This window comes from Leptinotarsa decemlineata, unplaced genomic scaffold (assembly GCF_025532065.1).
Source record: "Leptinotarsa decemlineata unplaced genomic scaffold, Ldec_3_MD MMD2_tig00004307_RagTag_RagTag, whole genome shotgun sequence".
Classification (NCBI taxonomy): Eukaryota; Metazoa; Arthropoda; class Insecta; order Coleoptera; family Chrysomelidae; genus Leptinotarsa; species Leptinotarsa decemlineata.
Genome location: NW_027412606.1, coordinates 1,264,809 through 1,277,887, shown reverse-complemented (window position 1 = coordinate 1,277,887; position 13,079 = coordinate 1,264,809). Strand labels below are relative to the sequence as shown.

General features: G+C 36.7%; 1 protein-coding gene across 2 annotated transcripts in view; it reads right to left on the bottom strand.

Annotated features, from left to right (window-relative positions):
* The window catches only part of Ucp4A (Uncoupling protein 4A), a 28,453-nt gene extending 15,777 nt beyond the window's left edge, over positions 1 to 12,676 (bottom strand). Inside the window, exons 1-2 of one of the 2 annotated variants that reach the window (XM_074178738.1) lie at positions 12,384 to 12,676; positions 9,605 to 9,722 (exon numbers count right to left, since the gene is read on the bottom strand). In XM_074178738.1, coding sequence (XP_074034839.1) covers positions 9,605 to 9,707 — 103 coding nt within the window. In that variant the 5' untranslated portion in view covers positions 9,708 to 9,722; positions 12,384 to 12,676. The remainder of the gene's footprint in view (positions 1 to 9,604; positions 9,723 to 12,383) is intronic. The other variant, XM_074178739.1, reaches the window with a different exon arrangement.
* Positions 12,677 to 13,079: the final 403 nt, after the last annotated feature.

Sequence of the window (13,079 nt, the reverse complement as noted above, 5' to 3'; positions counted from 1 at the left end):
TTTCAAGCCAATCGGAAGATATTAGACTTGCAAGATTTGATACAAACGTGTACACACGCAAACATACAGATAGGTAAATTGAAAACTATCTGGTTATTGTAGAAATTTTAATATTTCATTCTTTCAATCATTCGTTCGGTCAGAATAACTTTTATCTTTTCCTATTCCTAATCCGACCCTGTGCTACATTTTACAATGACTCTATGATACTCTCTCTCCCTCACCAGACGTGTGGGAGGAGCTACCTGACGGGCGTGTCATTTAAAAGAAATTCATCTACTATTCTGACTCCAGATTCAAAAGTAATAATTAGTTTTCACTAGTCGACGGCTGAAGCAAAACTTTATTAGTTGACTTTGATAAAATTTCATATTTCCCATTTCGAAAGGCATAATGCAAGGAAATCAAATTCGAATAAATAACACATTCTTATTAAATTAATAACAGAATAAAGGAAACATTAAAAAGAAAAATGAGAAAGTCGTTTAACTGAGAAAATGATAGGCTTCAATACCGAAATGGAATAACACCAAAATATTCGTTAGTTTTGATGGTGGAATTGAAGAAAAATGCCCAAAAATGAGAGAGAGAATACTTTTTATTCATCTAATATCCGAAAAATATTTTTTTTATTATTTTTCCTTCATACACTCATACAATCTTTCCTCAATCAGAATAAGAAAAATCGTTTCTGACTCCTTTTTTTTCAGGGATGAAGACCCTTAAGCCGGCTTCCAACGGCGCGGGACTTGGCGAGTGCTTGCCGAGTTCATCGGTTTGGCAAACAGTTTGCCAAGTGGCAAGTCGACGAGCCGTGACTATTCCCACGGCGCGTTGAACAGCTTGCAACGTCACTCGCCAAGTTCTAAATTGCGCTCGACGTACCCACTGGATTGTTATTCTGGAGTAGTTTGCATCAAGGAAAATGATGAGACGCCAACAAGAACAAAATCAGCGTATTGCAACTTGTGCTGCAGCTTTTATAGTAATGAGCGGTGAATATTTAAAAGCAAACAAAAATAAAGAAAAAAGAAAAAGACGATGGTGGATGACGTCTTTGTATAAAAGTCGAAGTAGGTAAGTAAATCTGGCTTATAAACGTCGTCAGTTCCGGAGCCAGTTCCACTGCTTCTTTTAACTTTTTGCAACAGTTTTCGATAAGTTGCCATCAGCGTTTCTTTCTTCTTTTTGAGATCTGCAACAGAACATTTCATACTCAAATTGCTTTCAATCCGTTTCCAGCTATCGTGCACCAAATTTCTGTTTTTATACTTCGGATCCTTTGGGTTCCATATAGCTGGTTCCCCTTCATATAGTTCCAAAAATTCTAGAATCAAATCGTTATACCACTCCATTCTGAAAGTAAAATTAAAGTGAAAATAGAAAAATTTAAAAGCATTGGATGCACTAGCCATCTTTTGACAACACAACGCCACTGAGGGAAAACTGCAAATGCAAGCATTCTGTGTGGGAACGGATTCACAAGCTCGGACAAGCCGAGCCTGCGATGCTCGTTCATCCTTTGACTCGTGCCAAATTTACCGACAACCGACGGGAACGCCAAGCCGCTTGGCGAACGGGCGAGCCTTCGCATTTCCACAGCGCGTGACTCGCCAATTCGCGAGCCAGACTCGCCAAGTCCCGCGCCGCAAATCAATAAAAATATTATCGGACAGTCAAGCGGCATTGGAAGCTCCTACCAAGGAACGTCTAAATTGGTAGCAAATTGCCAAAAACGACACTCCTCGATAAGAAGACTTAACAGATTGTCTTTGGTCTGGCTTCCTGGCCATACTGGCCTGGAAGGTAATGAAGCTGCTAACTCTCTTGCAAAGGAGGGTGCTGCAAGCGGTTTCATCGGACTAGAACCTGTCATTGGCATAGCTTTGGGCTTTGCCAAACAAACATTGAACACCTGGATGGCGAAGAGATTTATTGACGTCTGGCAGAATATTCCAGGGTTGGCTCACTCCAAAGCGTTTATTCGCCCTTCGAAGCTTGATACCAAACAGTTGTTGGACTACAGTAGGGATGAACTACGATGTCTAACAGGCATTCTTACAGGTCACTGTCATTTGAATCATCATATGTAGAGACTCGGACTGTCGGAAGACAGTGTGTCGCCTCTGTTTGGAAAATGATGAAACAGCAGAGCATATACTTTGTGCCTGCCCCGCTGGGGACTGAATCAGGTTTTTAGAGTTTAGCAGAGCCGTACTCTTACCATCTGACCTGAAAGACCACTCACCATACAAACTAATCAGCTTCGTTAAGAAGCTGGGTTTATTTGGTCGAGTGTGAACTGGTGTGAGCCATAATAAATCATTGCGGGTTGCCGTGGAGGGTCGAATAGACCCACTCACTTTAGACCTAACCTATACTCTGTGCCTTTCAGGTCAAACTTTTTCCTACGCCTCCGCAAAATATGAACGAGATACGTAGATGATTTTTGAAAAAATTCAAGGGTCGATTGCAAAAATTTCAAATGTTATGATCAATCAACTGAAAAAAAAGGTTATTTTTTGAAAATTTCATGAACTTTTTGACGTTATTCAAATTTGTAAAGATATTCAAAAAGGGGAGGAAATTCACCAAAAAAAAAGTCTTACAGCCGGAACTGTATTAGGTTAGGTTAGATTAGGACAAAACTGAGACGGTCTATTCGACCCTCCACTGCAACCCGCAAAGGTTTATCGTGGCTCACACCTATTCAAACTCTACCAAACCAGCCCAGCTTCTCAACGAATCCGATTAGTATACATGATGAGGGATATTTCAGGCCAGATGGGAAGAATGCGGCTCTGCCAAACTCTGAAAACCTGATTCGGTGTGCAGCGGGGCATGCACAAAGTATATGCTCTGCTGTTTCATCATTTTCCAGACAGACGGTTTGGCCACGGGGATCGGCAGTGCGAACGACGAAGCGGGGAGCGAGGCGACCATTCGCGCGGCACCGTTTGCAGGCCACGGGCAGTCACGTTCGCCGCCGCGACCAGTAGTCCGACAAAGAAATGTCTTTATCGAAATTATTTCGATATTGCTTGGAAAGTAATAGTTTTTTGGTTCAAAACCTAATATTTGGAAGATGATTTGAATTAGAACCGGGTTATAGATGGAGAATTCCACAAGAAGTACGAGAAATACAGATTATATCCAGAAAAATATTTTGAGTATGCCAGAATGAGTATTGAAATCCTCGTTACCCTGTATATTATTATTTCATGAAATAAAAACACTTTCAGATATTTATGTTATTTATTGCAAAAATCTAAATTATATAACAGTAATTTTTTGTACAACTAAAACAAAAAAACAACTTTTAACTTGTAATTGACGGTAGAATGAATAATTATTCAGCAATAAAAGCCGGTCGCTTCGCAGGTCGCCGATGCGCGTGGCTTCATAAATACATTCCTATGCGTTTGTTTCAGTCGCTAGACGCTTCGCCGTTCGCACCCAGCGAATATTCGCATCGGCGAGTGTCCCGTAGCCAGGCTGTAAACTCGTTTGATCACCGCACTATTCGCCGCGACTGCCACTCGACTTCGTGGCTCGCGCCGTACTGATTCATGCCTTTGTTTTGCTCGCTCGCCGCGCCGCAAGTCGCCCACGCGATTCGCTCGGTACATTTCGCCGGTCGCTTCGCCGGTCGCCGTTGCACGTGGCTTCATAAATACATTCCTATGCGTTTGTTTCAGCCGCTAGACGCTTCGCCGTTCGCACCCCGCGAATATTCGCATCGGCGAGTGTCCCGTAGCCAGGCTGTAAACTCGTTTGATCACCGCACTATTCGCCGCGACTGCCACTCGACTTCGTGGCTCGCGCCGTACTGATTCATGCCTTTGTTTTGCTCGCTCGCCGCGCCGAAAGTCGCCCACGCGGTTCGCTGGGTACATTTCGCCGGTCGACGTTGCGCGTGGCTTCATATCTATATTGCTATGCGTTTATTTCAGTCGATAGACGCTTTGCTGTTCGCACCGCGCGAATATTCGCATTGGCGAATGTCCCGTGGCCAGGCTGAGAGGCGACACACACTGGCTTCCGACAGCCCGAGTCTCTGCATATAATGATCCAGACGATATTTATAGGTCTCCCAGGGGGTTGAAAAAACGTCATGAAACGGGTTTGCTTGAGACACGCCCATTTTGGGCCTTTAATGAAAAAATATTATTTCAACTTACTGGATATCAAAGTAAAGAATTATCCAGCACCTGCTGAATAAATGAATGAACAATGATTCGCGGTTAAAAAAATTTACTGTGATTATCTATTAGTTATTCAAAAATTGTTTCTACTGAAACAGGGATAATTGTTAAATAACAAATATACTTTTTGCAGCTATTTTTGAAAGGTCTGAGAATAGATTCCTGTTGGAAAAATAAAAAAATATTACAATTCAATATTACAATATTAACAATTCACTCGGATTAAAAATTAAAAAGCTTCATTATTTATTGAAATTTTTTTCAAGATTACTATCGATCCATTTTTTATAACCATAAACTAAATAAAAATTATTTTAAAAAATGTTTATGTGGTATTGTTTAAAAAAAAGTATGAACAAATGCGTTGTTTCTACCTTTGGTGTAGTAATGTATATTACTGGAGTTTTTTCCCAACAACAAATCGTTATTTTTAACACGACACGCTTTTCGATCACCAAGTGATCATCTTCAAGAGGAAGATCAAACTAAAACAGTTTTAGTTTGAAATTCCTCTTGAAGAAGATCACTTGGTGATCGAAACGCGTGTTGAGGTGTTGAAATAACGGTTTGGTGTAGGGAAAAACTCCAGTAATATTTATTATTATTGACTTCGAAATTTTCATAAATTCAAAAAGCTGGATCTCAGTGTGTACATCTGGGATCCAAAATACCTTTTCAATGGCTTGAAACCTAGCATTTTCAGAATAGTAAAAACACGTCTATGTAAATTCAATGAGCTTCAGTTAAAAAAACATCCGATCAGCATAATGATGAGCTGTGTTGAACCGCGAATTTGCCATTAAATTAACAACTAAATTGAAGTAATGCACAATTCGAGGGCAAGGTCGCCTAAAAATATTGACGAAAGTATATTTGTTTTTTATTGTTTAGTACATTATACTTTTGGTTTTCGTAACAGATTTGTGACTTTTCAGGAGGTGACAGTTTTATACTCTATACTTTGATGCTGTTCATTTCTTCCAATCTATAATTTTCTGCATGTTTTCAGTTGATTAACTATATTATGATGTCACACTAGAATCAAAACGATCGTTATCTGAGTGGACTGCACGTGGTAAATCGACTCCAAAACGTGCAAAGTCGCAGCAGTCGGCTGGCGAGGTTATGGTATGAGTATTTTGGGACTCGCATATTATAATATCTATCGATTACCTTGAAAAGGGAAACAACATCAACAGCGACTATTATAAAGCGTTATTAGAGTGTTTCAGTGAATTTCAGTAATCCAGGACGAGGTTTTATGCACCCTGGTGAAGACTGACCCATCAGAAACGGTGCGTGCCATAGCGAAAGAACTATACTAAAACCAATAATGATTGAGAGTAGAAGTAAGCCCAGTTGACAGCAAATCGGGGGCGTGCTTATTAATTTTTGAGAGGGTTGAGAATGAAAGAAAAATTCTTAGTACAATTAGTTAAAATATTCATACACATTTTTTATTTATTTCATTAAAACTTTGCAATATCGTAATTTACCTAATCGTTGTAGTCATTAGGTGGGCCTTATGAAAACGGAGCAATAATCGTGGTAATTATAGTAGGTACCAAATAAATTAACAATATTAATAAAAAACACAATATATATATATATATATATATATATATATATATATATATATATATATATATATATATATATATATATATATATATATATATATATAACTTTTTTTCACTATTGGGTTGCAGCAATTGATAAGTGAACTCTTTATAACTATTCTCAAGCTTTCGAGTAACTTAAACTCATCGTCAGGGGTACTAGAAAATACAAATTACAAATTTTTGATAATAGAATATAATATAAATGTAAATGTACAAATTTTCGTCTAATCTTCAACCTCAGATTCGTCACTGTTGCTACCGCTATCATCAAAGTGAATTATGATTGGTTCAATATTATGTTCAATACGGTTGTCTACGTCCCACATTTTTTGCTCCTCTTTTAAAACATGCTGCATGCATTTCTTCCAGTCTTCTGCAGAAACAGTTCGAATAGCTTCTTGTAGGTGATGTTGCACGTCCACTAATTTAAATGTTCTGTTTTCTCGTGCCACATATCCTTTTACTTGCGCCCAGATTAATTCTATTGGGTTTAATTCGCAGTGGTATGGTGGTAACCTTAAAACTGTAATTCCACGACTCAACGTTATTTCATCCACTGCGATTTTTTTATATTTGTCTGTGTGTAATTTTGTTAGCTGAAGTAGTTCTGCCTTTAAACTATCTTTGTTATATTGGATGTTCTTATTAATTAACAATTCTTGAATTGCTGCTTTTTTCCATGATTGTTTCGGTAATGGTTCTAAATGTCGACTATGGTATGGGGCATTGTCCATGACGATGACAGACCCAGGTTCCATAAGTTGAATGATGCCTTCAAACCATTTTTCAAACACCTCCGCATTCATCTATTCATGATAGTCGCCTGTTTTCTTAGATTTAAATATTAATTCACCATTTGGTAAAAATCCACTGTCGCTTCCTATATGCGTAACTATCAGACGACTACCTTTTCCAGATGGCTGTTTTAACCCAACTGACAAACCTTCAATAAAGGCTTGTCGTGCACTTGTTATATTACCATCTTGCCATACTTTTTTGACCGTATGTCCTTGGTTAACCCATGTCTCGTCCATGAAGTACAATTTTTTTTGAGCTTCCGAAATTCGTCAATTTTTCTTAGATAGTTTCTTCTCCATGCTATTATTTCTTGACGTTCAATGAGAATGCTTTTCCTGTCAACTTTTCCGTACGTAAATTTCATTTCGTGTACAAGTTTCCTAAAAGTTTCTTTACCCATTTTTGGGACCAATTCATGATCGCTAAGTGTCTCCAGAACTGTTTGTAGTGTGGGCAGCTCATTTCTGAAAAAGAAACTGTGAATAGTTCTGCGTATACTGGTTTTGGCTTCTTCATCAACTGTGATTTTTTTTCGTCCGCTACTAGTTTTTGGCGTTTGTACGTCCCCATGAATTTCTGCTTCTCTCAGTATTTTGTAAATCGATGATTTTGGTACACCGGTATAATCAGAGCACATATCAACTAATTTATCTTTTGTATTTGTGGAACTTAATGCCCGGTTGGTTATTCGGAGGTACACATGTAGAATTACAGCACATATGCACAAAGTCATCTTTTGGTGGCTGATGATCTCTTTCGTGACAGTGAAATACTCGCAGTACAATTTATTTTTGTCTTACTGACCGAGACTCCGACCGTTTTACCATTTTCGACGTGGAAGGCCCGACCATGTCTCCCATTTTTTGAGTAGTTTGAGAACGGTGTAGAAATATAATTATGTAACGCTTAAACACTTATTAGCACTATTATTTTCACCAATTGTTATCACAACACGTCGATTGCTGACTAACTTAACTGTAAAACGTACAATTCACGCTGTATAATTCACAAACCAATGATACGCTCATGGCTGCAAGTACATTAGTGAGGACTGCAACGATGAGATGGAAGTTACGGTAAAGTGACAAAGTCAGAAATATCGTTGCGTACAGCGTTGCCACTAGTTGTAATAAATATTTAACACTATACAGAAAATAATGAATTTTAACTGATCAGTAATCAGGAAATGTATAAGTATTACTCATTACAAGCTCATTACTGATTTTTGTCATAAATAATACCTTTTAATCGTACTAGTATTGTGTATTATCTATAATTTGCCACAACCTACAACTCTACTGCTTACTATATTTTGATTCTGCTATAAACTGGTAACGTAAAATTTAGATATGACAACGCGCTTTACTCTCAATCATTATTGGTTATACTATAAGCTTCAGCTCCCATATGGTATTTGATGTTTTAAAACGTATTGGAAGGGTAAACAAGCTCGAGAATTGTTCTTCTTTGCTTTTACGCAACCAAAACGATCCTTTTTTGGATCGGATCGATAGAAGATTCTTTAAAAAGTACCAGGAAGATTACACTGCAGCTGGAAGTCATCCCAAAAACAGTATGGACAGTTCAAAAAGCAACCTTCTATACCCATATCAGGTATAGACGGCTGTGGATTCATACCATGGCACACAATAATAATTTTTTACCAAATATTTCCACAATGACCATTTTTGGGCCGACGAAAATCCTCACGTTAATGAAGAAAGTAAATGACCAAAATCTGTTGGGATTGATATGTATTTCTTCCTCATTTTCACCTAAGAATTTTTTATATGCCACATCAACATCATGCTTTATTTTTGCTCGAAGATGTTTGAAATCTTCAAGGGCCTGCAGATTACACTCACGCTTGTATTTCCGCCAGATTCTGCTTTTAGCCTGCAAATCTCTAATAATGCTTCTATTATACCAAGGAGGATATTTATTTTTGGATACTTGGGACATCGGCAATCAAAAACATTATAAAGTTTTCCATAGAAATATGTGGATGCATCTTCTGCGTCATCAAGAACTTCCAAGAAGGTCCAGTCAATATGAGATATTTGATTATACAGTTGTGGATATCTGTTTCTGTTTAAAATCTGTTTTTCCGTTAATCAGCTGCCGCCCCCATACGAACGACAACTCTCAGAAGTTGAGCTAAGGACTAACGAGGTCTTACCTTTTAACGTGTGATTCCTAACACGGTTGCGGAATCATTCCAGCTTCAACCAGTTAAATTCTCTCGAGAAAAATATCTGGTCGAGGCGGGAATCGAACACACGACCTTCCGATCGTGAGTCGGACGCACTACCACCGCGGCCAATTCAACAAGTTGGCTCTTTTGAAATTATAATTATTCTGGAAACAGGAATGCAGTTTATTTTTGTAGTTAGCCTTCGTTTCAAGTACACAAGTAATATCCAAGGCAGGATGATGCTGTAACAGCCAATTACGTAACACGAGGAGCATTGGTAAAATTCGGCTGAAGATATGAAGCAACGACCATCCAAAATATAAAGAGAGAGAGAGAGAGATACTCATAAAAAACAAAACTTTTGGAACAACGTAATAATAGTTTATTTCCGACGTGAAAAAATAATTACGTTCCTTATTGTTTTCGTTGGTTTCCGGGTTTGGCCGTGGTCTTCTTTGGTTACAATTTCTGAACGTTTCAACAGCAGCAGTCATCTTCAGTGGCGGAATGTCTTGATCACTTGAGTTTCAGTTGTTACGTCAAGAAGAGTACTTTGACCACGTCACTGAGGATGAATGTTGCAGTTGAAACGTTTTAACACGGCAAAACATAAAAACAACCAAAACATTGAACCAGCCTTAAAAGCCTAAATTCCTATATATGTGTTCCTTATTGTTGTGTAAACAAAATGATCATTTATCTGTTTGAATTATACAATGATGTAGGTGTAGGTAGTTGATTTGAATTTACTAAAGTCCTGTATGATGAAACCGACTTATACTCACCAAATTCTGCGTTGAATGCTGCTGCCACCGACACTATGTACACACACCATAATGAGTCAACAAATTTGGGAAATTCGGCCTTTTGGGGTGGCACAGGAGGCATGTTTTACTGAGGCCCCTGAAACGGAATAAACAAGTATTTTCTCTCTAAAGAGGTTTTCTTGTGTTCAAAAAGTCAAACTGACCCCCCTAAAACTTGTATTTCTAGGGGAACTAACTCTGATATGGAAACTTCACCCCCCTACGGTCAGCAACTACCCGCCCTATTTTTTTCAATAGCATGGGGGGTCGAGTGATAAATCATTTGAAAGGTATTTTGTTCCTCTATTACTTCTGTAATTTTTTTAGAAATTGGTTCATTCATTATCGAGAAATTGAATGTTGAACGTTTTATTTAAGAAAAAACAGAAAATAAGCTGTCGCTCATTTTATTGAGGAAATCAACAAAAGTAATATCAATGGCAACACAATCAACGGATAAAGTATTCAAAATGACCTCCATCTAGTTCCATAGAAAATATAGTCAACTTTCAAAAGCATTCTTTACATTATTGAAGATATCAATTCTTTGTCGCAGGTCTTCTAGATTTGTAAAATTTGTTTAATTAATAATAAACGTTTTGAAATGAATGTTAGTTCGTTCAGTAGTAGTAAGTTCGTACAGTACGAACTTAGAACACAGCAAACAGATCTAGTAACGAGATTTGGGGACAAAGGAGATTACGACCTCGTCCTCGAGTCATGTAAGTACAAATCTAAGTGATTCTCAAGAATGGCTCCAGAAGCCGAAACGTCGGAACGATGAAAATTACAAACGCGGAACGCGTATATTGAGGAGTGCCTAGAAGATGACAGTATTACCAACTGTCGAAAGCGCTCGCAGATAATTAATAGAAGATATAAAGCTTCAAACCCTTTTTTTTAATTTAATATTGAAATACTGAAAATAAAGGAAAATTAGTTGCATCATTCAAAATATATATATATATATATATATATATATATATGGATGGGATCGTGAGTGAATATGGTATTATCAATGATAACAATGATAAGGATTCTTTTTGGACGAGCACTCATATGAAAGTGGGCAAACCGCAGACACGTGTTTCTGGCTATTTAGCCTTCGTCACTTGGCTGTACCGTACTGACTTTAACATATCGTAGTAATATGTTTTTTTTCAATATTGAATCGTCGTTGTGTTTTATAAACGGGAAAAATATTAGATTTTAGCTCTCGGTTTGTCTCCCTTCGCTTCGCGTCGGGAGCTAAAATCTAATATTTTTTTCCCTTGTATAATAAATAACTATTTCAAGAACTTCGATAACTTTCTCACCGGTAGAACCTTCAAAAATCAGTGCCAGGCAAAAACAGCTTTCTTTAACTTCATCGACGAAGGCCGAAGGCACACAATTAATTGTTATGCTGACGGAATCAACCAACTCGTATTACGTTGGCAAAACTGCACTGATTCAAATGACGCTTATTTTGATTAAATTAAATAAGAATTCATTGAGATATTATAGTTTGAAAACGGACAAAACTACTGAAACAATCTAATATTTCAATGACCTTTGAAATATAAATCAACCTGTATTCAAAAGAAAGAAATTATTATTCATCATATTTATAACTTATTTTCAAAAAAGCAATAATAATACCTAAAACTAGTTACGCAATAGTATCATAATTTCAGCGAGCCAATTTTGACCAATAAAATATTACAAAGAAAACAAGAACTATATTATGTAAATGAATTTTTATTCATTATCAATATTATGGAGCATAATTCATGACCTACAAAACTTGTTTTGAAACGAATTACATCACTTTTTTACATTCTCAATAGAATAGGGTTCCGAATTGCAATAAGTGGCAGAGAAATGCAAGACTAATTTGATACCATTTGCTTGAAAATGTGATGGAAGTCCAAGTGGATAATTTTACCGACTTCAGAGCCCTAGTAACAACCTTGAGTATAAAGTTAATTCAATGTCACGACTTTATGAGGACCATTTGGATATCTCAGAGCGTTTGTTTTTCATATACTTGGATGGATAGCCAACTAGCTCACTACCTTCCTGGTATCCACAGAATTCTTGTTTTCTGTGTAGTGAATGGAAACTTTTGCCATTTTTATCACTCTTCACAAACGTTTGGATCCGAAAAAATTAATATTCAAATGGGTTCAAGTATTTTAACTATAAAATACCACCCGTCACATTATGCAATGAGGAAATAAATGATCGAAGATTTGCAGGATAGGTTTAATCTTCATTTGGAGCAACAACTTCAATTCACTCACAAATCACATTTCCAATATACCTAACTACTCTATGCAAACACTATTACATACAACAAAAATTTACAAAAAAAATGTTAAGCAGCCAGAACACGTATTGTGAAAAAATATATTTAAATATTGGAGCATTTTTTTTTAATTCCCAGTCTTTTGCAAAACAATCAAAATTTCCTTGAATGTTGATAGTTGGAAAAAAGATCTTTAAACATTTTTAAAACTCGTTATCAAGTACTTATTTACCTAAAAAAACTTTTTAAATTATTAAATCAACGCGACTCACTGACAAAAACAATCCAGTAATTAGGTTATTTTCATAAGAAATCATTCCTGAACATTAAAAAACGAAATTATTCTTTATTTCGAATACATAACAAAACAAATAACCTATAAATTTTTCCAGATATGTTAATAATCAAATGAACTGTTTCTTTCTTGCAATGAATTTTAAAATGAAACAAATGCAATCATTCACTCACCATTTATTTTTCGGGATTATTTTGAACAGACTGCTTTGCTCGTGTAGAGTAAATGAAACTTGGACTTAGATCATTTCAGATTTCAGCACATTCTGATCTGTGATCTAATTGCAAGATTGCATAACACTCAATAACCAATAATAATGTACTCATGACACCCAATACTCGATCTTAACACTTTCACATGGGGACAATACTAATCATAACTGTAGTAGTATTATTAGTATACTACTAATTTACTATCATCACAGAATACCTTAACAAAACAAACACTTAGCACGGAACAGAAGCCATCGACGTTTTTGACAGATTACAATCTTGAGGTGATTATAGTCGAATAGTCACAGTATTCTTTAACCAACGCAATCCTGTGTCATAGTCAACCCAAGGTGCATAAAATATTTCTAGTGTGATCACTGGACCCCTTTCCAATATAAAAAATTTTGACAAAAACTTTGGACCTACGGCACTCTTGATAAAGAAATAATAAAGAGATCTTTAAGTTTCAGCCTCCCATTCACAGAGGTGCTGAGTACACATTGAAGTGACACCTTTGTACACGGTTAGTCTCTATACAAAGGTGTCACTGCTTAACAATGTCCAATTGGTATTTACATTTTCAGTTTTATCATCTTTTGTGAAAGAATTGATATTATATGGAAGATTTTTTATATTATGTTCGATGAATCGAAAATC